The sequence below is a fragment of the Scyliorhinus canicula genome, chromosome 11 (genome assembly GCF_902713615.1).
Source record: "Scyliorhinus canicula chromosome 11, sScyCan1.1, whole genome shotgun sequence".
Lineage (NCBI taxonomy): Eukaryota > Metazoa > Chordata > Chondrichthyes > Carcharhiniformes > Scyliorhinidae > Scyliorhinus > Scyliorhinus canicula.
The window spans coordinates 136,539,967-136,564,598 of record NC_052156.1 but is presented as its reverse complement, the minus strand read 5'-3'; the positions used below and the strand labels follow the sequence as shown (position 1 = coordinate 136,564,598).

Genomic DNA, 24,632 nt, shown 5'->3' with positions numbered 1-24,632 from the left:
ATGCACCATTACTTGTTTAATTGATATGCATGAATATTTTTTCTTGTAGCTAATCCAGGAAGTGCAACCAGATGCTGTCGTGTTAGAACTTTGTCAGAGTCGAGAATCACTTTTAATATTAGATGAACAGTCAATACGGAATGAAGCCAGGACATTTGACTTACACAAAACGCAACAGTCAATAAAGCAGGTGCAGCTATTTTCATTAAGTTGTTGATTAATGTTTATTTTTACATTATCATGGGACGTTCTTAGCTACTCTCCTTACTTTGCTTTCATTGATTAATTCCTTCCTGGCAAACTTAAAATGCGATGCAGAAATTTCAGGCAATGCAGCTGAATTGATTTTCTGATATTTTTGTTCACGTTTTTATTTTGCAACTGAGAATGCAAATTATGTTTGAACACTTATAATTGGAATAATAATATACCAACAATTCAAAAATGGTTTTGTCCAAGTCAGTGATACAGGAAATGTTGCATTCTTTTCAGTGCACTTATGTCAACCAGCATGGACTCTTTTTGTTGATCCTGAAACTGAGGCTGCATGAAAACATTAATATTATACCACTGATCATGGACTAATAGTTATAGGCCAGAATTCTCCGGTGCTCGCTGGCTGTGGGATGCTCTGGCCCCACCGGTTTCCCGACGGCGTCGGGTGGCTTCACTGCGAATTCCGCGACCAGCGAATGTGCAGCAGTAACGGGGTGGACTTGCAATGGAGAATCCTGGCCATAGAGTGTGAAGGGTAGCTGGCAAAGTCTGAGTTATACTGCTGGTTGTGCCTATTTGGATCTCGGACTTCCCCAACAAGAAATGAACTCTGTGCATGCGTGCTTACCCCCATGTTCATTGTCCTGTTCTCCCAGCAGTAATGTTTTTGATGTTAGGAGAGGACAGACTGGGCATTAAGATCGCTAATAATAAGGACACAGAGACCTTGAACCTCCATGAAGTTCAGCCAAGCTCCTGCCCCAGCTTCAGAGGGAACTGGGCAGAACCTCTGGAGAAATGACGTGGAAAACGTTTGTAATTATTAACGTAATTTCTCTGGGACTTCCACCAAGCTGCTACTGGAAAGTCCCTGTGACATTTCTAGGTTTCAGTACTAAGTATGGACAATGGTAAAAAAATCTAATCCAGCATTTTTTAATTCAAGCAAAACACTACCGATGCAGGAAATCTGAAATAAAACAGTAAGTTCAGGAAATGCTCAAAGGTCTGTGAACATCTATACGGGGAGAAACTGAGTTAACAAATGTGATTCCTTCATTCTAAAGAAGTCATAGGGCTGGATACTTCTGCCCCGCCCACTGCAAGATCACCACGGGCAGGACACGGACCATGTAAAGGTCCATTGACCTCGGGCAGGAATCTCAGGACGCCGGGCGGTGCGGCTGGAGAATCCCACCCATATTAGGCTCAAAACATTAACAGAGCATCTTTAAACATGGCATTATACCAGCTTGGAGCTACAGCCCGCCCTGCAAATGCACGTGACCCTAAATTTATAAAAAAAATTAGCCAACTAAGGATGGGAATTTATTCAGATTTGCTTCTGTTCTGTAGCTGTAACTTTGCCAACATTTATGTGGGTGAACTGCTTTGTAAAAAAATTTTTTTATTATGGCATTTATATATACATTAAACAAAATCAACACAAAAGTAAGAACAAACAGAAAACTTCCCTGCCGTTCCCTCCATCAATCCGGCCTTCCCCATTTTGACCCTATTATCCCCTATCCCCACCGCCTTTGGTGTCCCCGAGTCCCTCCACTCTAGCAAAATCCCTCTCAGGGCTACCAGGGTGGCAAAGGCCAAAATGTCGGCCTTTCTCGCCGCTTAAACTTCCGGGTCTTCCAACACACCAAATATCGCCACTTCTGGACTCGGGGCTGGTAAACTGTTTTTTTTTAAATCACACTTCTGGTGAAACACCAAGAAAATTCTTGAACCAAGTGTTTTTTACCCTTTCTTTAGTGTATATAGGCAGGATTTTGATCCAAGGTGATATTTGTAAGTCAAAACAGTGTATTTTAATAGCTACACATTTCTATTGCTGAAAAGAGAGACTTATCGAATCTTTTAATCTTGCACTCATCAGGGCAGATCACAGAAATTGGTCGGCAATCAGCATTCTCTTCTCATCCAATATAAATTGTTGCTTTCCATTTATAATGGTATTCTTGTAAAGTATCATGATGAGAGCACAATAAAAAGCTTTGATATGCCACTTTTCTCAGTATTATTTAAGTTCTGTACGATCAAATGACTATTAGTTACTATTTTATTGCTATAATTTTCTTTGCTTCTCTTTTCTGTTCCTCGCTGCCTGTTTTCCTATTCTCACTGCCATCTTCTCTTCACTCAATCTCTCCATTTTATTTTTGCTGTTTTCAAGTTCACCTCATTTCTTTTTGTTTCTCTCACCATTCAATCACTATTCAATCATTCCGTCATTGAAAATTACATTGGCCAGGCAATGGACAGTACTCTAGCCATATGTTTGAGTATGTGGTATATTTTGGCCGACGCGGGTTCAGAGTCTAGAATTAAGAACCTTGAAAAGAGCAATTTAAAAGAGGCCTCGGTTGGGATTTTCTGGTCAGCCTCCAGTTTCCTGATAGAGGAGCACCCGACTGCAGGCTGCAAGTGTGGCCAGTGCTCCAGGCACCTTACAGACGCTCCTCCACTGTTTGATTATAGCCAAATGTCCTCTTCTAGAGAGGCTCAGCTCCACACAGTGGTTGCCTGGCTCCCTCTGTATTTTTTAAGTGGCTTGGAGGGCACCTTTTTGGTTGAAGTTCACTCCCAATTACTTACAAGCCCCGCACTTGTAAGACCATAAGACATAAAAGGAGAAGTAGGCCATTCAGCCCATTGAGTCTGCTCCGCCATTCAATGAGATCATGACTGATGGATCATGACTTTCTGAAGCTGGAAGGCCTCTGATTTTCTCTCCAGTTTCAAGAGCCTGCCAATACCCTTAATTGGACAGGGAACCTGCCTCCATGCCAAGTAAGGGATGCCCTGGTCATGATTCCAGATGGATGAATTTTTCCCCCTGGTGGCTGTCCTGGAGCTCAAAGCAGTCCCGGCTCCTGTTTCCAGCCCCCCAAAGCTCAAGTTCAGCCCATTTGTCTCTCTCTTCCATCTCCTTCTCTTTTCCTTTCATGGAACCTGACTCGAGGCTGGAGTATTCCTTTTTCAAGGTAACTATAACGCATTTCTCAGCTCTCAAACTGTTGTGCATTTCTGCTTGCCTTTTGTAGTTTGGATTGATGCAAACATTATGGCTAATGCTGTTTCTGAAGACATCCGCTTACCTGATTGAGCAGCTGGGCATTACCCCAGGTGGGGAATTCAGGGAAGCCTTCAGAACGGTAAGGAATTAAGCTTGACTGATTTAAGCCGTTCTGATTTTTAAAATCCTTTGAGTGCGCATAACTTCCAAGTTGCTTCCACCAAAACCTTCACTGCAGTCTGATCATAAAGCTGATAGCTGTTGTTAAAATTGCAGTACTATTTTTCAACGTATGCTACATTTTATGCATCATAAATCCTATTATTGTAGATGCATGGAATTGTCCCATAGGACATTTCCTGCAACGTGAAATTATTTCATTTAAGATAGAAAATGAACCCACTGTCATGCTAAATTTAGACATATTGGCCATCACTGAATGATTTAAATGGTGTGAATGGTGTGAATATTGTTCAGCGAACTTAGAGCTCTCAAACTAGTGACATAATGTAACCAATTTTTCAGAAATTCTGTTTTAATGTACAGGATACAAGGTACCAATGTATTCCGTGTTCAAATATATGATATATATCGTATTGTCTTTTTGAATTAGAGGATTTACCTTTTCATCATTCCATGCTATTAATTAATCAAGTACAAGGTCATAACTTGACAGACGCGACCGCTTCCGTGTAAAAATATCTCCATCACCTTGTGGTTAATTCTTCGGCTGGATTTACAAGCATCCAGTCCTCTGGAGATTGGATGGTAGGCAGGAGAGCGGATAAAATGGTCACAGAAGACATTGCGAGGGAAGCTCTCACCTTACTGCTGCCTGTGAGGTAGCTATGGGGACCTCAGCAGCGCAATTGTGTCAATTAAGGACTGCCCCTGCACCTGCTGGCCGTCTAATAATGCCTGGCGGGTTGCCACCTTGTGTGGAGACTCAGCAGGTTCTTGTGAGGGCCCTGCTTTATGGTCATTCAAAGGCCAAAGGACGTACTACTACTACCAAAAATAATCTTTGTTAGTGTCACAAGTAGGCTTACATTAGCATTAATGAAGTTGCGTGAAAATCCCCACACTCCGGCACCTGTTCGGGATTCCCCTCCTGTTGACTGGAACGTGTCAGCCTGGTCTACCAGTGTACTTGAACAAACTTATCTTGGTGGTGAGGTCGTGGCTGCCAAGCTACTGGCTCTCTGATTGGACGGCAGCTACAGGAGGCAGACTACTGTCCTCAATTGGACAGCCACCCGGTGATGGCCTCATAATTGACCCTGACATTAATTGCCACTCAGAGTCCTCAAGCTGGTCTACGATGGGGGTATGATCATGGTAGGGTCCCGCCTTTGGTCCCAGCAAACAACTTCTTGCCTCTTCTGAAAATTCAACTCCTCTGTCGCTTTTTTGACATCCCTGTCTCAGTGTTATCACAAAACTGTTTATGATCTGATTACCGATCTAAAGACATGCAAATGCAAGCAAGGGATTTCATCCTTGGATTCCCATATTAATTATGTTAGCTGACCAATGTCGTCCGACTCCTCAGTGCCCATTTTCATTAACAGATTTTAGTAGAGGAGTGAGGCTTTAGGCAGTGGCACAAATTAATATTAATATTTACAAATAACTACTCTCCCCTGTTTACTTGCACTGACATTATTAAATTTAGCTGTTCTCATATTGTAAGAAAATTTACTTTTGTGTTGCAGCATATTTTATTTTGTATGTGTTCCTGAAACAGAATCAAAACTTATGACAAATTCATTACACACTTAACAACAATGCACTGTAACAGTCTTTGACGATAACTAGGAAACTTGAAAAATCAAAAATCTAAACAATCTTTATTGTAACCAATCTATGTCTAGTTTTTTTATATATATATATATAGGCTGAAATTCTCTTTTCCCGCTGGCAGCAGACCCTTGCCGGCGGCGTGGGGTGGTTTCAATGGGAAATCCCATTGCCAAGCAGCGGGAAGATAGAATGGCATGCCACTGAGAAACATGTGGCTGGGGTATTGGAGAATCACGTCCTTTATAAATATTTTATACGCAATTATAACTAATAGATACCACTCTGCAGCTGTTTTATGTTTGAAATATTCTCTTCTAGGCTCAGAAAATACCATTTTGTAATATTTACCTTGGAGACCAGCCTATTCTTGTCACTCTGAGAAGATGTGCTGCCACACTTTCCTTCTGGGACCTGATGAAGGCATTTATCGGTCTTGTTTACATCAAATCCCAGCCTTTTCCACATGGGTATGAATAAAGCTCTGTTTCATTAAATATTGGTTGTATCCTCAATGACATTATTCACACCTTGTTGCTGGACAGTGATTTCACTTCGCTGTCACATTGAAAAAGCACGAGTGGTAGTATATTGTTACCCAACAGATAGCTTTGAGCTCACAGTAGTAATGTCAGTGCTCTGCATCAACCTGAAAGAAAATCACATTTTTGTTTTTGAATTTGCAGTCAGGAATTGAGTAACACTGGAGAGACTGCATTTATTACCCATTCCTGATTGCCCTGAGAAAATAGCATTGGACCCTTTCTTAAATTGCTGGGATATGTCTGCTCCTGTGACGCTATTCGATAGGATACTGCAGGCGTTTGATCCAGTAATGATGAAAGATAAATGACTGAATTTACTATCTTACCACCCAAAGAGAAAATGCTGGAAAATCTCAGCAGGTCTGGCGGCATCTGTCGGGAGAGAAAAGAGCTAACATTTCGAGTCCCAGACTCCGTCCAGATGCTGCCAGACCTGCTGAGATTTTCCAGCATTTTCTTTTTGGTTTCAGATTCCAGCATCCGCCGTAATTTGCTTTTATTTTTTGCTACCTTGGCATTTGGATTTAACAGTTAATTGCTTTACCCGATTTCTCCTTTTATTGATTTCAAGATATTTGAAAAGTTGCAAATTTCCTCCCTCCTGATCCCTTCCCATCCAGCAGAAGGTGTTCACTCCTTGCTGGAGTTAGTTTGGGGTACTGGTGAGTTTCCAATGCTTCTGTTATTCATGTATGAACTTTGTCTCTCAGAGTGAACAATTAATTTAATTGTGGAGAAAGCACCTTCCACATGGATAAACTTCAATTATTCAGCAGCAGAATCACACAATGTCCATGATGAGAAGGATAATGCCACAGTCGCTCATTCCCGTAATTAATTCGGAATGAAAAGATCAGGAAGGATGTGTTTTTATTTCAATCACCAAATTGTTACAGCGCAGAAGGAAACCATTTGGCCCACTGTGTCAGAATCTGCGTAGAATTGCTTTTTAATAACGTGCCACCTGACCAATTCAAAATTTATAGGACAAATTGGTTTAAAAATAAAAAATTTCATTAATTATTTGTCATAGCAGGAACATGACAAAAATTGATTTAGCAAAAGGGGTCTGAGTAGCAGAGTGATCTGCCTTTCCAAAAGTGAGGACTTCCACAATGCGAGAATGAACACACAGACTTATTGGTCTTAAAGGTACAGATACAGAAGTTCCAATGTCCCAGTAGTATGCAGTGTAGATGAAGGCCAGACCTGGACAGAGCTCTTTCTGTTGCTGCCTGTTAGATGCTAAAATGGTGGACAGTCTGGATTCAGTTCCACACGGCAACATTAGTGCATTTTTAGAGCTAACAAGTGAGATTCTCTGGGCTCCCCGTAGCATGTCTCTAGGTGGCGGGAGGTGGCCCACCGTTGCCTGGCAGTGGGATCTTCTGGTTCCACTGCTGTCAGTGGAATTTCCCATTGAATCTATCCTACACCGCCAGGAAACCCTCAGTGGGATTGTCTCATCAGTGGGACTGGACGATTGCGCCATTGTAAACAGCCCAGAAGATCTCACCAAATGAGTCTCTGCTGTTTGTCTGAAGGTTGGAAGTTACTTTGGTATAAGTCTTGATTAGTCAGGATAAAGCCTTGGACCATTTGAAAAAAATCAAATAATAATTTTATTGGACTAGCCAGGTTAATGTAGATATATATATATATTCCCTGCCTATCTTCCGGCTGGGACACATTGCTTCACAATATGAATGATACACCTTTTCTCAGTGATTGTTCAAGAATATTTGGTGATTTTTTTTGACAGTATCTTTCACTCAAATATCTGTTTTAATTGTAAGTGTTTTTGTATTTTAGCAAAATGATTGTGAAGCAGTTGAAGGAGGCGGGGAAGGAGAATGGGCTGGAGATAATCAAAATGGCATTGGAGGAATACCCTGAGTTCTATCATGTTTTTATATCAGAACGTGATGCCTATCTAACTCAGTCACTGAAGCAAGCAGCAAAACCTATAGTACTGCCTAAGATTTTCCAATGTAAGTATATGAACTGTTCTGGTTGTTCCATAAGGCTCGATCTCTGTGAAATTGAAGATTAAATTACTGGATTACTAGCAAAAAAGCCTCCCCCTTTGAATGATAATAATCTTTATTATTGTCACAAGTAGGCTAACATTAACACTGCAATTAAGTTACTGTGGAAATCCCCGAGTCGCCACATTCTGGCGCCTGTTCGGGTACACTGAGGGAGGATTCAAAATGTCCAATTCACCTAACAAGCACGTCTGTTGGGACTTGTGGGAGGAAACTGGAGCACCCGGAGGAAACCCATGCAGACACGGGAAAAACGTGCAGACTCCTCACAGATAGTGACCAATTTCACTGGAACTCAACTGAAATGTGCTGATTATTCAATGGGGTTTAAATAGAGTCAGAAACCTGTCCAAGCAAGGCATGTGTATGATGTTAATTATTGTACACCTCGCAAATGATTAAACAGCCACATAAATTATAAAAAATGGTTTGGGATGAATATCTGGTTGTGCAGAAGGTACTGGAAACTGAAGGACAATTAATTCAGCAAGCCCCCCCCACCACCATTCAGACAAGATCATGATCAGACAAGAAAATGATCCCATATATCAGCAAAAGCAATGTCGAGCAGGAAAATCACCAATGGTGGCTTTTTCCTTTGACACATAGCCTCTGATTTGCTCGCTCCGTCAGCAACTTAGAAACTTGAAGATCAGGGTGCCATTCTTAAAGGCCCTCCCAGCGTACAGTGACAAAATCAGTTAACCCTGGAACTACCACCCAGCACCCCCCCCGCCCCCCCCCCCCCCCCCCCCCCCACCCCGCACTGCCTGAGCACTGCACGGGCACTGTCCTGGCATTGCCCAAGCACTGAATCCACCCAATCAAAGTGGAGTGGAAAATACAAGCCCATGTCCTTTCTTGGATAATCTGTGCCTCACCATGGGTACAGCTCCAGTGGAAAATCTGGGAAACATGGCACAACCTCAAAGAGAGCAGCATTCTGAGGACAATTATATTTTAATAACGTTGCTTCAAAGGGCAGATGTGAAAGTAAGGGCCATATGCAGGCATCAAATAATAGCTTTTCTCTCCTTTATATTGCATTGCAAAGAACCCCTGAGTTCACTTTGCCCATCACACCCATTTTTTGCAATGGAATTTGTTCTGTTTGGATATTTGTCTCTTGTACTTATCATGGGAGTGTCCCTTTAAGAAATGATTTATCTTATCACATGTCTTCAGTGATATCACTCTGTGGGTGGAGCTAGGCTGTGGCTCTGGGTTTTTACTTTCATTTTTGAGTTGGAAGCTGCTGTGGCTCTGTGAGTTTTACTTTTGTTTTCACATTTGGCTGCTGTAGGATCAGAAAGAGAAGTATTTTGGCCTCTCTCTTTATTTTCAATTTTAAAGAATCATTCCAAGGATGAAAACCAATCATTACAGTTACCTACTGTTTTGGTAAAATGTTTTTTGGTTTATTGGATGCTGTTGTTGAAACAGTTAAGGGAAGTTATTAAGGGTTATATATAGAGTACTGTAGCTGTGTGGGTTATTTATGTTTGTAGTTGATAAAATGCTTACTGTGTGTGTTTATAAAAATGTTAACTAAATTCATAGAATAAACTTTGTTTTTGATTAAAAGTGTTTAAGGCCTCTGTTGAATAATACCTGAAAGACAGGCTCCTGTGCTCCTCATAACCAAAATCTATAAACAGTTGTAGGTCAGGTGAACCCCATGATATACTTAGGAGCTTTCTAAACCCTGGCCCATAACATACTGTTGATTTTCTGTATGGCGGCCGCTTGAAATTCTTGGAGTGAGGGAGCAGCAGGGCCAGGGAAGCTGAAAAGGGACCAGCAGTCACAAAAATCCGAGGTCTGTTACCATTGTAGAGGAAAGAATTCCCAAGACAGATTCAAGTGTAAGGAATTCATGTGTTTCATAGACAAGTCAGACAGTCTACTCCGAGTTCCCAAAACAAACGTCGGTGAGGAAGACCCTGAAGAAAAATCAGAAGTATACAAGCCTAACATGGTGAGGTTAAGTAAAACACCCCCCACCGAGATTGTCATTGTTGTCAATGGCCAACTGCTTAAAATGGAGGTCAATATGGGGGGAGGGGGGGGGTCGGCGGTGGGGGTAGGGGCTGCCACAGTAGTGGGTGAGCAAACATTTAGATATCTGCAGGGAGGGCTGCAGTCTGTGAATCTCAGCAGGACATCAGCCACCTTAGCCACCTATGCTGCGGAGGCACTGGGCATATTGGGGACAGCATCCATCCCAGCATTATACCAACAGCAGTCAGCCCAGTTGCCTTTAATCGTTACAAAGGGACAAAGGCCAAGCCTCATCCAGTGGGATTGACTGAAGGAAATTACATTGAATTGGTTAGAAATATTCAGTATCACCAATGGGGTTTTCCAGGAGCTGGTACAGAAATGCGAGAGTTCTTCCAGAGAGAGTTAGGATGCATCAAAGGGGTGAAAGGAAAGATATGTGTACACCCAGAAACAAAACCAAAACTGTTTTGCACCTTATGCTCCAGACCACAAAGTAGAGGTGGAGTTGAAGTGTTTGGAAGACCGAGGGGTAATTACTTCAGTACAGTTTTCAGAATTGACAGCAGCCATCGTCCCAAACCGCACAGCACGAATATGCAATGGTTACAAAATGGCAACAGGGAAGCTCAAGTAGATAAATATCCTATCCCCAGGATAAAAGATTTATATGCTAAGCTGCCAAGGGGCCTCAAATACGCCAAATTGGATTTTGAAAAATAAGAATAATCTTTATTGTCACAAGTAGGCTTAAATTAATACTGGAATGAAGTTACTGTGAAAAGGCCCTAGTCGCCACATTCTGGTGGATTTAAGCCTTGTTTAATAGCAGCTGGACCTGGAAGATGAGGCAAGAAAGTTTGCTACTATAAATACCCACAAAGGTTTGTTCCAATGTATGAGGTTGCCCGTCAGTATTTTATTGGCTCGTGCTGTATTCCAACGCACAATGGAGAGCCTTTTGCTGGGAATTCCGCAGGTTGCTGTGCACTGGATGATGTCCTAGTGATAGTAACACCAGAGGAACTGAGAGCAAATTTGGAAGAAGTCGTCAAGAGATTTAAAGAAGCCGGTATTCGGGCTAAAGTGAGTTTCAGCCTGATGAGGTCATGTGTTTAGGTTTCAGAGTTGATGCAAAGGGATTGCACCCACTTGAGAATAAGATAAAGGCAATAAAAGGGCTCCTGAACCAAGGAACAGATCAAAGTTGAAGTCTCTGTTAGGTGGTCAATTATTACGGCCGTTTTTTACCCAACCTGTCCACATTTTGGCACTCATAATCAACTGTTGAAGAAGCACCAATGCTTGAAGTAGGAAGATTCCCAGAGGAAGTCTTTCTATTAGATCACAGCCTGCAGTCGTCAGCCTTGCTTGTCCGTTTCATCCTGGATAAACCCATCATAGTCACTTGTGATGCATCACCGTATGGCATCAGTGCGGTACTCTCGCACAAAATGGAAGATAGTGTGGAAAGGCCTATCACCTTCACACCCAGAACAATGTCAGATGCTGAGAGGAAATATTCCCAGATTGGCAAAGAAAGCCAGATGATCATTTATGCGATGAAAAAATTTAATCATTATATTTCTGGCCAGCACTTCATCATCGTCTTGGGCCATAAACCGTTACTTGACATTTTTCGTGAAGGTAAGCCCTTCCGACCAATAGCTTAAGCCTGTTACAAAAGTGGGCAATACTCTTGGCTACATATGCGTAAACCTATCAGCATAGACCGGGACCCAGACATCAATTGTGGATGCTTTGAGAAGGCTTCCATTACTGCAAACAATTTCAGAGCCTTCCACTCCGCAGGAGATCGTCCTGACTGTAACGTTTCTTGCTACTCTACCTATTTCATCCGGCCGCAGTAAGACATGGACCGAAGATACCCTGTGTTGACAAGGGTTAAGAGGATGGTTCTCACAGGCTAGCATTTTGAGAAGTGAGAACAGATTAAGCTCTATATGCAACAGTGAAATCACATGTGAGGACAGGGTTCTCCTGAGGTGTTGGCAGAGTGATGGTGCCACCCCCGGGGTGGCAGTCTCTTCTTCAAGAACTGCAGAGCAGTCATCCTGGTCAATCCAAGATGAAAGTGCTTGCCAGGAATTATGTTTGGTGTCCAGCAATTGACAAGGAGATCGATCGTATGGTCAACCATTGCGAACAGTGTCAGACTCAACACAACCTACTGCCTGCAGCAAGTTTGCACTCTTGAAAGTGGCCGGGGCATCCGTGGATGAGGCTCCACATTGACTTTGTGGGTCCCTTTTGAGTATAATGGTTTTAAATGTGGTAGACACCCAGTCAAAGTGGCTGGATGTTCAGCCTACATGTTCAACCACTGTGGTGGCCACTGTGGACAAACTGAGCCAAATCTTTACCATTCACAGGCTGCTCAAGGTGATTGTCTCAGACAACGGTACCACCTTCATAGCCAAAGAGTTTCAACTCTTTGTTAACTCCAATGGGATCCAGCAGGTAAGGACTGCCCCTTACCACTCCGCATCAAACAGGTAGGTTGAAAGAGTGGTCCAAACGTTCAAAAACATCAATGAAAAATCAAGTTCATTGGCTTTGTTTGGCAGACATCTTGGTCTCATACAGTTCAAACCCGCAGACCGCCACTGGCGTCACCCTGGCTGAATTTTTAAAGGACCACGTCTCAGCATCCGGTTGACCTCATGTTTCCAAATTTGTCGAGAAGAGTGGAGGTTAAACAAGTCTCACAGAAAGGCCACCATGATAGAGCCAAGGACAAACATTTCAAACAGAAGGTTTATTGCACGTGCAGAACTTTTCAGAGGGCCAGAATGATTAGCTGGGAGAGTTGTTGTCATGAACACGGTCAGTATCCTGTAGACCCACAGGGCTGTGAAGCTAGAAAATGTGTTGATCATTTGAGAAGGGGAGAAACTGTCATCCCCGCAAATGGGCGGGAGGACCAATCCCAGATACCAGTATCTCACTTGCCAAGACGGTTGTGTTAGAACCAAAATCTTCTCAAGGGGAATCATCAGGGGAGTCAGGGGAATAAGAGCTGTGTAGTTATTGTAGTGTTCTGCGTATATAGTTAAATAAATCATCATTGTGATTGAACACTGCTGCGCAGTACAACAGTTATAATTTCCATAAGTACCTTGGAGTGGCAATCAGCAACAGATTGCTGTTCCGTACAAACTTACCTGCAATAATGTTCTGAAGCACATGTCTTGCCTCACCTTCCTGACTCAGGTCGGGTGTGATTCAAGCAGCTCAGTGGGTCCCTAGATCCAGCGTCGAAGTGTTAAAGGAGCAGAGCAAAAGAGGACACATCACCTTTTTTTTTACAGCATGTGTGAAGTTTGCACATTCTCCCTGTATCTGTGTAGATCTCACCCCACCACCCAAAGATGTGCAGGTTAGGTGGGATTGGCCACGCCAAATTGCCCCTTAATTGGACAAAAATGAACAGAACACTTTAAGTTTATAAAAATAAATAAATATATGTTCCATTGAAAATAACAGGCCAGTGTTTAACTGTCTCAGGTAAGTGAATGGGATGTGGGGTGTGGCGGTTCAGCCATCAGGTTGTGGGTGAGGCAACGGGGGCTTGGTTAGACAACGGGGGGGTGGGGTGTTGGGTTGGACATCAGGAGGTGGGTTGGACATCGGCAGGCTGGGTTGAACATTGGGAGGTGGGTTGGACATCGGCAGGCTGGGTTGAACATCGGGAGGTGGGTTAGACATCGGGAGGTGGGTTAGACATGGGGGGGGGGGTTGGCTTGGACATCGGGCATTGGATTGGACATCAGGGGGATTGGGGCTGAACATTGGGGGTGGATTGGACATCAGAGGGTTGTGGTCAGACATCGAGGGTTGTGTCGGATATCAGGAGGTTGGGGCTGGACATCGGGGTGTGGGTTGGATACTGGGGGTGTGAGTTAGACATTAGGGGATTGGGTTGAACATCGGGGATGGGTTGTAAATCACGGTTGGATTGGACATCAGGGAGGTTGGAGTCAGACATTGTGTGGGTGGATTGGACATCAGGAGGTGGGGTCAGATATCATGGGGTAGGTTGGACATCGGGGAGGGGGATTCCACATCCCACTTCCCACATCCTGTCTCCCAATCAAATCCATTGCTGCCCTTTAGTACTCCCACCATAGTACTCCAAGTCCTAGGCATCATTTACTTTGAATATTGCCACTACCTGTGTTACTTTAGCAACTTAGTGGCCTATTGGTAAACTAAATCCAGCACCAGCTATTTTAATTTTTCACAGCAGGAAATTTGCGTTTTTCTCTGATAAACCATTGACATGGCCGCATCAAAATAGTTATTTTTAGCATAAGGTTCTGAGAACAATACTTTTCCGTTCTTTGAAGTAATTTGGCCAAAATTTATATATTTAAAATACAGCTGTCCAATGGGACAATTATTTAAGAACTGACTTATCATTTATGTCAACAGCTGATCCTCAGAAAGTTATCCCATCAGTTGTGGTAGGAGTGGTTGGAATTGGCCATGTGCCTGGGATAACAAAGAACTGGAACAAGCAAGTAAATACCCAAGAATTGATGAAGTAATGTATTTTGTATTTTCGTTCACTGAAGTTTTATACTTTAAGTTTGCTTTATTTTATATGCAAATTAGCTTCTTCTCTTCTTCCCATGGGTTATGAAGTTCAGTGGGAAATCTACTTTCAGGTTTGTGCTTTGCAGCAATTGTAAAGAAGAGCATCTAAACTTTGCAAGTTGATTTCCCCCTGGTTTTACATATGTTAATGATAATTAAATATGATAATGATATGTGATGTTCGGCCAGCTACATTATACGTAATATAGTTCACCTATGACATTGTGCACTCTGAGACAAATAAGACTGCTTATTTTTGTTCATGGGATGTGGGTGTGGCTGGCTGTGCCAGCATTTATTGCCAACCCCTGAGGGCATTTAAGAGTCAACCACATTGCTGTGGGTCTGGAGTCAAATGTCAGCCAGACCAGGTAAGGACGACAGATTTCCTTCCCTAAAGGTCATTAGTAAACCAGATGGGTTTTTACGACACTCGACAATGGTTTCATGGCCATCATTAGACTTTTAACTCCAGATTTTTATTAAATTCAAATGTCATCATCTGACGTCGTGGGATTTGAACCTGGGTCCCCTGAGCGTGACTCTGGGTCTCTAGATTACTAGTCCAGCAAAAAATACCACTACACCACCACCTCCCCAATATAACAATTGAGATGTTATGTTGTGTAACCTGTAGAGGCCGATATTTAAAGAAGGCCAAATATGTCTCACCTAAAAGAACAGGTGGCTCTGGGGGTGGGGTGGGAGGAGGCCGAAGGGGGCTTGAGGAAGCACCTCAGCTGCTTTATTAATGCCTGAGGCATGCCTGATGCAATTTTTAGCCACATCTGCGAAAGGCCTAGCAGTCGGTTCACCTCAACCAGTTGAGCGATTGTTTAATAAGCAAAAGTTGTAGGAGCCTCAAATGTATTTTTTAGGTACAAATACGCGATCCGTGCCTCCCAGCATGTTGTTTTCATTAAGGCATTAAATAGCCTTAAAGGGACCACTAAAGAATGCTCAAAGTAACAGCTCAGGAAGCTTTCAGTCTTATTTTTGGTTAGTCCAGGCGGTACAGAAAGTCCAAAACTGACTATTGGAGGCCCCCAACCCTGGAATTTCTTCCCTCTGCATTTTCCCAAGCCCAACCTGCCAACTGGCTCACCTTACAAATCAGCCACTTTCCTTAGTTCGGTGCCTGCAGTTCACCAGTCAATGAAGCTTGGGTCACAGAATGGCTCAGCCATCTGACACGCCTGTGATATTTAATGGATGAGGTTCATGAATTCTTGTCAGGAAGTTTGGTTTTCATTTTGTTTTGTCATTTATAAGTTTAAAAAAAGGATATAATTGTAGGAAACTATGCAATCGATTTCTCATTGCTATTTGAGGAAATTTGAAGTGCACTTCCCCTACCCCATGTTGTCCGCTCCAAACAAAACAGCCAGGAATGAGTCACGTCAAGGAGGGTCGGGATATACTGTTAGATTGGTGAAAAAATTAGTAGACATGTCAAGAATATGTTTACATCTCAGTTAAACACAATGAGCTTTGGGATGTCTGAGTAATCTACGCTGGAGAAGTGGATCAATGATTAATATGTTAATGGAAGTCAGTTCCTAAGATTTTGGGAGCCATTTTGACTTAACAACTGCAGGCCATTTTTCCCAAGAAACTCTGGCAGTTAAAGTTTGACAGGAGCAGTTATATCCACTCGGTAAGTGCTTTTACAGCACTGCCTGTGGACAAGGAAGAGAAGGAGTGTTTACTGTGGGTCCTCAAGTAAATCTGTCGCCATCTCTATTCCCAACAATCTCTCCCTCCCGAGATCTGATTTTCCTTCACCGCAATCCAATCTGTCGCACAGCGATTGCTTCCTATGCAATCTTCCACTACAATCTAATATCTCTTTGCTTGATTGCTCCTGTGGACAATTTCTCCCCATGATCTCTTTCACTCCCTCACACTCCCTCAAACCTTTCCTCCTTCCCTCCTTGCTGCTGCACTCCAAGTTCCCCCACACTCTAACTAATTCCTGATCTTCCCAATTGCTGGGGACTGTTCCCAGCAGTTCCTGCTTCTGTCACCTGAACTGCCATAGAGAAACTGGAGTAAAAGGAAACATAGTTTAATACAGAAATAGGACCTTGTGTATCATGGGACAGGTGCAAGCTTTTTGATGCAATGGCTGTCTATATGAAAGCTACGGGCTGGACGGTAGCACAGTAGTTAGCTTGGGTCACTGTCTGTGCGGAGTCTGCACGTTCTTCCCGTGTCTGTGTAGGATTCCTCCGGGTGCTCTGGTTTCCTCCCACAGTCCAAAGATGTACAGGTTAGGTGGATTGTAGATAGAAGAATAGAACAGTACAGCACAGAACAGGCCCTTCGGCCCTCGATGTTGTGCCGAGCAATGATCACCCTACATAAACCCACGTAACCCGTATACCCGTAACCCAACAATCCCCCCATTAACCTTACACTACGGGCAATTTAGCATGGCCAATCCACCTAACCCGCACATCTTTGGACTGTGGGAGGAAACCGGAGCACCCGGAGGAAACCCACGCACACACGGGGAGGACGTGCAGACTCCACACAGACAGTGACCCAGCCGGGAATCAAACCTGGGAACCTGGAGCTGTGAAGCATTGATGCTAACCACCATGCTACCGTGAGGCCCTTATTGGTTATGCTAAATTGCCCTTAGCGTCAAAAAAAGTTAGGTGGGGTTACGGATAGGGTGGAGGTGTGGGGATAGGGTGTAGGTGTGAGCTTAGGTCGTGTGCTCTTTCCAAGGGCCGATGCAGACTCGATAAGCCGATTGGCTGCACTGTAAATTTTATGATTCCATGATTCTAGATACTGGTTTATCCCTCTAAAGTGCTAAAATGGAATATGGCTTTCTTCTTTAAGTTAATTTACCAGTGGGGTAATACATAGATACATAGAAGATAGGAGCAGTAGGAGGCATTTTGGCCCTTTGAGCCTACTCTGCCAAGAAATACATAATAGGGCAACACAAGGTACACATAAAAACCGAATTATAACTAGTATAAATTAAGTGAAAAGAGGATCTGTTCGGGAGAGCTCGCAGAGAGCCGCCACGCTCTGGCACCATCTTGCTGCAGGAGAATATTGGAGTGACATTAGCTACCCTCCAATCTGCAGGGACTGCCCCAGAGTCTACAGAATCGCGGAAGATAACCACCAATGCATCCATTATTTCCAGAGCCACCTCCTTAAACTCTCTGGGATGCAGATTATCAGGCCCTGGGAATTTATCTGCCTTCAATCCCATCTATTTTCCCAGCATCATTTCGCTACTAGTATTGATCTCCCTCAGTTCTTCCCTCTCACTAAACCTTTCATTCTCCGGCATTTCTGGCATCTGATTTGTGTCCTCTTTTGTGAAGACAGAACCAAAGTATGTATTCAATTGCTCAGCCATTTCTTTGTCCCTTATTATACATGTGGAGGAGCAGGAAGCCACTGATACTGACCTCTGCATTTCTGGTTTTACTGTACATTCCGGATGCTGGAAGATGTTGCAGTTTGAAAATTGTAATGACGGTGAACATGGACAGTTTCATCATTGTTACAACTGCAAAAGTTGGCCAAAAATGTCACCAGGTTATCACTTTTCAACACATCAATGAATATTTTTTTTCAATTACGTCCTAAAGCACTACCTAATTGCATTGGTTCACAGAATATTTTACATTTTGCGATATGCAATTTAGATGAAATGGAAACTTGAGCAACAAATTAACTTTGCAAAGCTACCACAGTTCTTAGATTAATTTTCCTCAGATCACCAATTGACCCAAAGCAGAAGCTTTCGTCAGTTTGCCTCAGACTTAAAAATACAAACTCCAGTCTCACATCTCTACCATTCTCAATGTTGTCTAATTAATTGCTCTTTTCATTTACAGGTTACCAAATCCTTCTCTGTCTACAAGAGTTTTCCAGATTTCCTTTATTGCTATCTCTTATGGCCTGAAGATCTTCTTCTATTACAAAATTGCACAAACATTGATTTGGTTATTTTACTAAGTGTGGATGATTGATTTATTTCAACAAAGTTCATTGCAAATGTATAACCATATGAATCATGAGACTGATCAGAGTTTTTTTGATGCAATAACTCTCAGTATGAATGCTAATTGCTGATCGATCACTAGTTTCAAATGCTAAATTGGAATATGACTTTCCTCTGTTGTCAGAATATAATATGCCACTGGGGCAATAAGTAGAAACTGAAAATACATGGAAATGTGAATGCATTGAAGAAAAAAATGTTACTTTCCCAAATATTAGATATAAACTAGTGATTATCTGTAACTTTAATTCCTAGATGATTATCTGTTGTGCAATATTTCTTCTTACTCTGCTTTATGGTTTAATGTAGATTTTTATAAAATGTTGCCAATCTTGAAGTGGATCGAAATAAATACTTTAAAAAAATTATTTTACTCAATGTAGGTATCTTTGATAAGTTTTTGGAGGGGGATTTATCATAACATTAAGGAATGTTTGGACCAATTCATGGTATGATGATCTTCAATCATTCTTTACCTATGGTGAAGGGAAAGTATGCATGCAGAATTTAGCTCCTAATCTTAAACCTAATGTTATTGTTGGGAGGGGGAATTGAGTTACAAAGCAACAATTTAAGGCTCCTCACAAGAAAGGATGGAAAGATGAACAATCAGTTTGTGGTTTGCATTCACCTCTTGCCATTGTCAAGTAGCTGGGATAAAATGAAGACGAAAGACTTAGATGAAGGGAAATCGATTAAGATTCTGCTGCACTCTAAGGGTTTTTGATATGCAGGTTAGCTGAGTAATCGGGTGAACAGTTATTTACCTAAGTGAAGTGGAGAACAAAAGGGCATAGAATTGCAGAAGGTAAAAGGGAGAAATAGAATGGATGTGGCACGTACATGTTAAAAGAGGGACTTCGAAGTCAAATTATTTAGATAAGACAACATCTAAAGGAATAAACAGTAAATTAGTGGCACGATTAGTCCTGTACTGGAGAAGAATAGCTGACTGGTGACCAAGATCACAGCTGCACACAGCTGAACTCACCCAAAACAAGTTGTTACCTGAAGTCTGCTCTTTTGAATCTGAGGTGGGCCACTCTAAATCAGAAGGAAATTTTCCAAAATAAAGCTGCAAGTCGTGTGTGGCAATTAATGCTGGATTTGAATCATGTTGTCAAAATCTATGGGATGTTATTGTGGGAAATATATTCTCAGAGTTTAGGAAAGTAGATGGATTTGGAAATCGGTTTTAATAATTATATTGTGTGTGCAACTATTACTGTAGTTAAGTGTAATTTTTCTTCTGTATTGTTGCCTTTCTTGTGTGTTTTACAGTTTAATAAATGTTTTTTATTTGAATGATTACAAGACTGGAGCTTTCTGTGGTGAATGTGATTCACACTATATATAGTTGCCAATATCACTCCATGTATATATGTTCGTTATCTACCCGTTGTAAGATCAATGCTGTATATAGTTGCCAATATAACTCCGTGTATATATGTTCACTATCCACCATTGTAAGTGCAGTTGCACTATCCGACCACCAGGGGGACTCACTCTGGGAGTACGCGAGAGTTTGTACTGGGCTCCTCCCTTGGCTCCGCTCAGGACTCCTCCCCCTGGGACCGATGTATAAAGATCAGTGCCTTAGAGCCAGCCTGCGGTTCATCTGAAGTTCAATGACGAATAGGCTGGCTCTGTTGTAAGTGTATTAAAGCCTCTGTTCAGATCCAACTACACGTTTTTGCTGAATTGATGGTTCCATCACTTTCCTCACTGGTTTTCATTTCATTCCTCATCATACTAAATTGCAAAATAAACAGTTCAGAACTGGAATTCCAAGTTTCTCTTCTGGGATTTGTGGTACTCTCACATTTAACATCAATGGGATTTTTAACATCGTATGTATTTAGATATTGGTACACAAATTGTATATGTTTTAAGCTCTTTAGCTAATTCAAGTTGTGCATTTTAGTGTTACAGCGTATTGCTATGTTACTGTTGCAGATTACAGAATATAACGGTAATATTGCAAATTTCAATGGAAGGGAAATCTGTGAGTTCAAAGAGTGAAATGACAGTTTTACTGAATTTCAGCATTTTCACCTCTTCGTGGATTCAAGCATCATTCCTGCGGAGAATTTGAGGACACAATCTAGGCTGACATTACAGTGGAGCGTGGAGGAAATGCTACTTTTTTGGAGGTTTGACGTGAGGTGTTATCTGTCAAAAACAGTTTCCTGGTGCTCGGGTTAGCATTCGCCCACTCAGCCAACATCACCAAAAACAGATTTGCCAGTCATTTATTTCATTGCCGTTTCTGACACTTTGCCGCGTGCAAATTAGCAGTTAGGTCTGCCCATAACAACCAGCAGTAATTAAACAATTTTAGACTTTGATGATGTTACATTATAATTGTATTGATGCGAAGTGGGACTATATTGACTCCCAAATGAAATATTAGGTAGATAATCTGACTTTCCCAGCAAACAGTGAAAAGACGAATCTGAAGCCAAAACTAAAATTTATATAAATGCAGTAAGTTGCTGCTTCACCCCCCAATTTCATTTACCTTTACAAAGTAACAGAGGCGTTTTACACATAGCATGCATTGCTCCGCATGGGTTCGAATGGTTCTAATTTGCCAAAAAAGGGGCATTGCCACTCACGGACTATGGAACGAGTTTCCTTTGAAGGACTAGTTTTCAGACAAGATCTTCTCTCCCAATGTCCGTAGCAGCAGGAAGGCGCTCACTTGATCCTTGTCACCAGTCTAATATCCCGATGGACGGACGGCCTCCAGATGGATTAACGGATGAAAGATTTATTATTTCACATGACCCTCCAGTAACACGCCACCACTCCCTTAATGGGCCACATTACCAGTGTTGTCAACAAAAAGCAAGACAAATCCAACGCAGCCAATTGCAGCCCCATCAGTCTACTTTTGATCATCAGCAAAGTGATGGAAGTTGTCAAGAGTGCTAACAAGTGGCACTTACTCAGCAATAACGTTCTCACTGATGCTCAGTTTTGTCTCTACCAGAGCTACTCAGCTCCTGACCTCATTAAGCCTTAGTCCAAACATGGGCAAAGGAACTGAACTCAAGAGTTGAGGTGAGAGTGACTGCCCTTGATGTGAATGCCACATTTGACTGTGTGTAGCATAAAGGAGCCCGGAGAAAACAATGTCAATGGGATTCAGTGGGAAAACTCAACATCGGTTGGAGTCAGTGGCGTGCAGAGGGGGGGGGCCGACGGTGCTCTGGCCCCGGGCATCGATTGGATGGGGGCAGCAGCGTGAAGAGAACGGAGCACGCACCGCGGTCGGCCAGAGCGCGCCTGCGCACCGCGGGCGGCCGGAGCGCGCCTGCGCACCGCGGGCGGCCGGAGCGTGCCTGCGCACCGCGGTCGGCCGGAGCGCGCCTGCGCACTGCGGGCGGCCGGAACGCGCCTGCGCACCGCGGTCGGCCGGAGCGCACCTGCGCACAGCGGTTGGCCGGAGCGCGCCTGCGCACCGCGGTCGGCCAGAGCGCGCCTGCGCGCCTGGTGAACAAAAAGGGCGCGAAATCTCCCGAATCAACGGCAATCAATGCCACCATGGGTGAGTTTTATTTATTCTTTATCTTTATCTTTTGATCCATTTTTAAACTCTTCTCTGCACCCTCTCTATAGTTGTCAATTTACTAAACTGTCGTGCCCAGAATTTGACATTTGGGCCAGGGGCACCCATTTGGGACAGAACCAGTATTTTATGAAGATTCATCATGGCCTCTTAACTTTTGCCCTCTTACTCTTTATACTTAAAGCCCAGGGTCCTATAAATGGGAGATTCTCAGAGACAGGGGCAGCACGGTAGCATGGCGGTTAGCATAAATGCTTCACAGCTCCAGGGTCCCAGGTTCGGTTCCCGGCTGGGTCACTGTCTGTGCGGAGTCTGCACGTCCTCCCCGTGTGTGCGTGGGTTTCCTCCGGGTGCTCCGGTTTCCTCCCACAGTCCAAAGATGTGCGGGTTAGGTGGATTGGCCATGCTAAATTGCCCGTAGTGTCCTAAAAAAGTAAGGTTAAGGGGGGGGGGGGGCTGTTGGGTTACGGGTATAGGGTGGATACGTGGGTTTGAGTAGGGTGATCATTGCTCGGCACAACATCGAGGGCTGAAGGGCCTGTTCTGTGCTGTACTGGTCTATGTTCTATGTTCTACTTGACTGCAAGCTGCTGGAGCTCGGATCTTGAACAGAGCTTTATATCTGGATTTGGGGACCCTTTATGCACTGGCATAGTGCACAAACAGGCCCCACATGACCAGGGTTTTGTGAAGAAGAAGGGATCTGGAAATGTGTCGACTGTGAAAATTATATTTGTGGAAATTGGGTGAAGTAATGCCGTTGTTTGATGAGACTTGGTACTAAAGCTTTAGAGAAATGAAGATGGAATTTGATTTGAAGAAGTTCAACGTTTTGAAGGATATTGTGGCTGAAATGAATGTGATACGTGCTGAATGGGCTGACTGAGAAATGTGTGAGATATGTCTTTGTATCTGCTATGTGTAATTTATCGGTCATATTATTGCAATTTTCCTGTTAATTCATGTTTAATTTACGTTGATTTTGGTGTGATTGCTAATATAAAAGTGAAGTTTTGTATATTGGTCTTAGTTGGGTTGTTTGTAGTTTGTTTCCACAAGGTTCATAACAGTATTTCCATGACGTTGCTGCTCTTATCCTTCTCCATGGGGGTTGCAGAGGAGGGAGGCACAACTTTCGAGACATAACATCTCACCCATTGCTGCAAAGCAAAATGACTGAAGAAGAGAACAATATCCCTAGGATCCCAGCGCTAAGGGGAAATTGACTAACTCTTACAGCGCAATTTAACCTCAGGCAGCCGTCCTATACCTTAGAGATGACCTAGAGGCAGCTTGGGGCCTGTCGTGAAGGTGAGTGAGTGCCTTTAAATTTGCTTACCTTTCACCGGGAACAGGGTTTGAGGGAATATCAGGTAAGCTCTTCGTTTCTTTTTCTTCTTGTTTTTTTTTAATCTAGAGGTGATGTCAGGGAAGGCAGTACAATGCTTCTCCTGCAGAATGTTTGAGGTGAGGGACGCCGTCAGTGTCCCTGCTGATTTCATCTGTGGGAAGTGCACCCAACTCCAGCTCCTCAAAAACCATGTTAGGGACCTGGAGCTTGAACTGGATGAACTTCGGATCATTCGGGAGGCAGAGGGGGTCATAGATAGGAGCTTCAGGGAAGTAGTTACACCAAAGACTGGAGATAGATGGGTAACTGTAAGAGGGACTGGGAAGAAGCAGTCTGTGCAGGGACCCTAAGCCATGGGGTACGGGCCTCTGGCACGGAGTCTGTCCCTGTTGCTCAGAAGGGAAGGGGGGAAAGGAGTAGAACATTAGTAATTGGGGACTCAATAGTCAGGGGCACAGATAGGAGATTTTGTGGGAGCGAGAGAGACTCACGTTTGGTATGTTGCCTCCCAGGTGCAAGGGTACGTGATGTCTCGGATCGTGTTTTCCGGGTCCTTAAGGGGGAGGGGGAGCAGCCCCAAGTCGTAGTCCACATTGGCACTAACGACATAGGTAGGAAAGGGGACAAGCATGTCAGGCAGGCCTTTAGGGAGCTAGGATGGAAGCTCAGAGCGAGAACAAACAGAGTTGTTATCTCTGGGTTGTTGCTCGTGCCACGTGATAGTGAGATGAGGAATAGGGAGAGAGAGCAATTAAACACGTGGCTACAGGGATGATGCAGGCGGGAGGGATTCAGATTTCTGGATAACTGGGGCTCTTTCTGGGGAAGGTGGGACCTCTATAGACAGGATGGTCTACATCTGAACCTGAGGGGCACCAATATCCTGGGGGGAGATTTGTTAGTGCTCTTTGGGGGGGTTTAAACTAATTCAGCAGGGGCATGGGAACCTGGATTGTAGTTTTGGGGTACGGGAGATTGAGAGTATAGAGGTCAGGAGCACAGATTTGACTTCGCAGGAGGGTGCCAGTGTTCAGGTAGGTGGTTTGAAGTGTGTCTACTTCAATGCCAGGAGTATACGAAATAAGGTAGGGGAACTGGCAGCATGGGTTGGTACCTGGGACTTCGATGTTGTGGCCATTTCAGAGACATGGATAGAGCAGTGACAGGAATGGTTGTTGCAGGTTCCGGGGTTTAGGTGTTTTAGTAAGGTCAGAGAAGGGGGCAAAAGAGGGGGAGGTGTGGCGCTGCTTGTCAAGGACAGTATTACAGTGGCGGAAAGGATGCTAGATGGGGACTCTTCTTCCGAGGTAATATGGGCTGAGGTTAGAAACAGGAAAGGAGAGGTCACCCTGTTGGGCGTTTTCTATAGGCCACCTAATAGTTCTAGGGATGTAGAGGAAAGGATGG

General features: G+C 43.4%; 1 protein-coding gene across 1 annotated transcript in view; it reads left to right on the top strand.

The window, feature by feature from the left end:
* Window positions 1-19,609, top strand: part of LOC119973400 (traB domain-containing protein-like) — a 34,567-nt gene extending 14,958 nt beyond the window's left edge. Inside the window, exons 4-9 of the mRNA XM_038811447.1 lie at window positions 50-190; window positions 3,276-3,386; window positions 5,369-5,517; window positions 7,405-7,583; window positions 14,097-14,185; window positions 18,134-19,609. Coding sequence (XP_038667375.1) covers window positions 50-190; window positions 3,276-3,386; window positions 5,369-5,517; window positions 7,405-7,583; window positions 14,097-14,185; window positions 18,134-18,268 — 804 coding nt within the window. The 3' untranslated portion in view covers window positions 18,269-19,609. The remainder of the gene's footprint in view (window positions 1-49; window positions 191-3,275; window positions 3,387-5,368; window positions 5,518-7,404; window positions 7,584-14,096; window positions 14,186-18,133) is intronic.
* The last annotated feature ends 5,023 nt before the right edge of the window (window positions 19,610-24,632 follow it).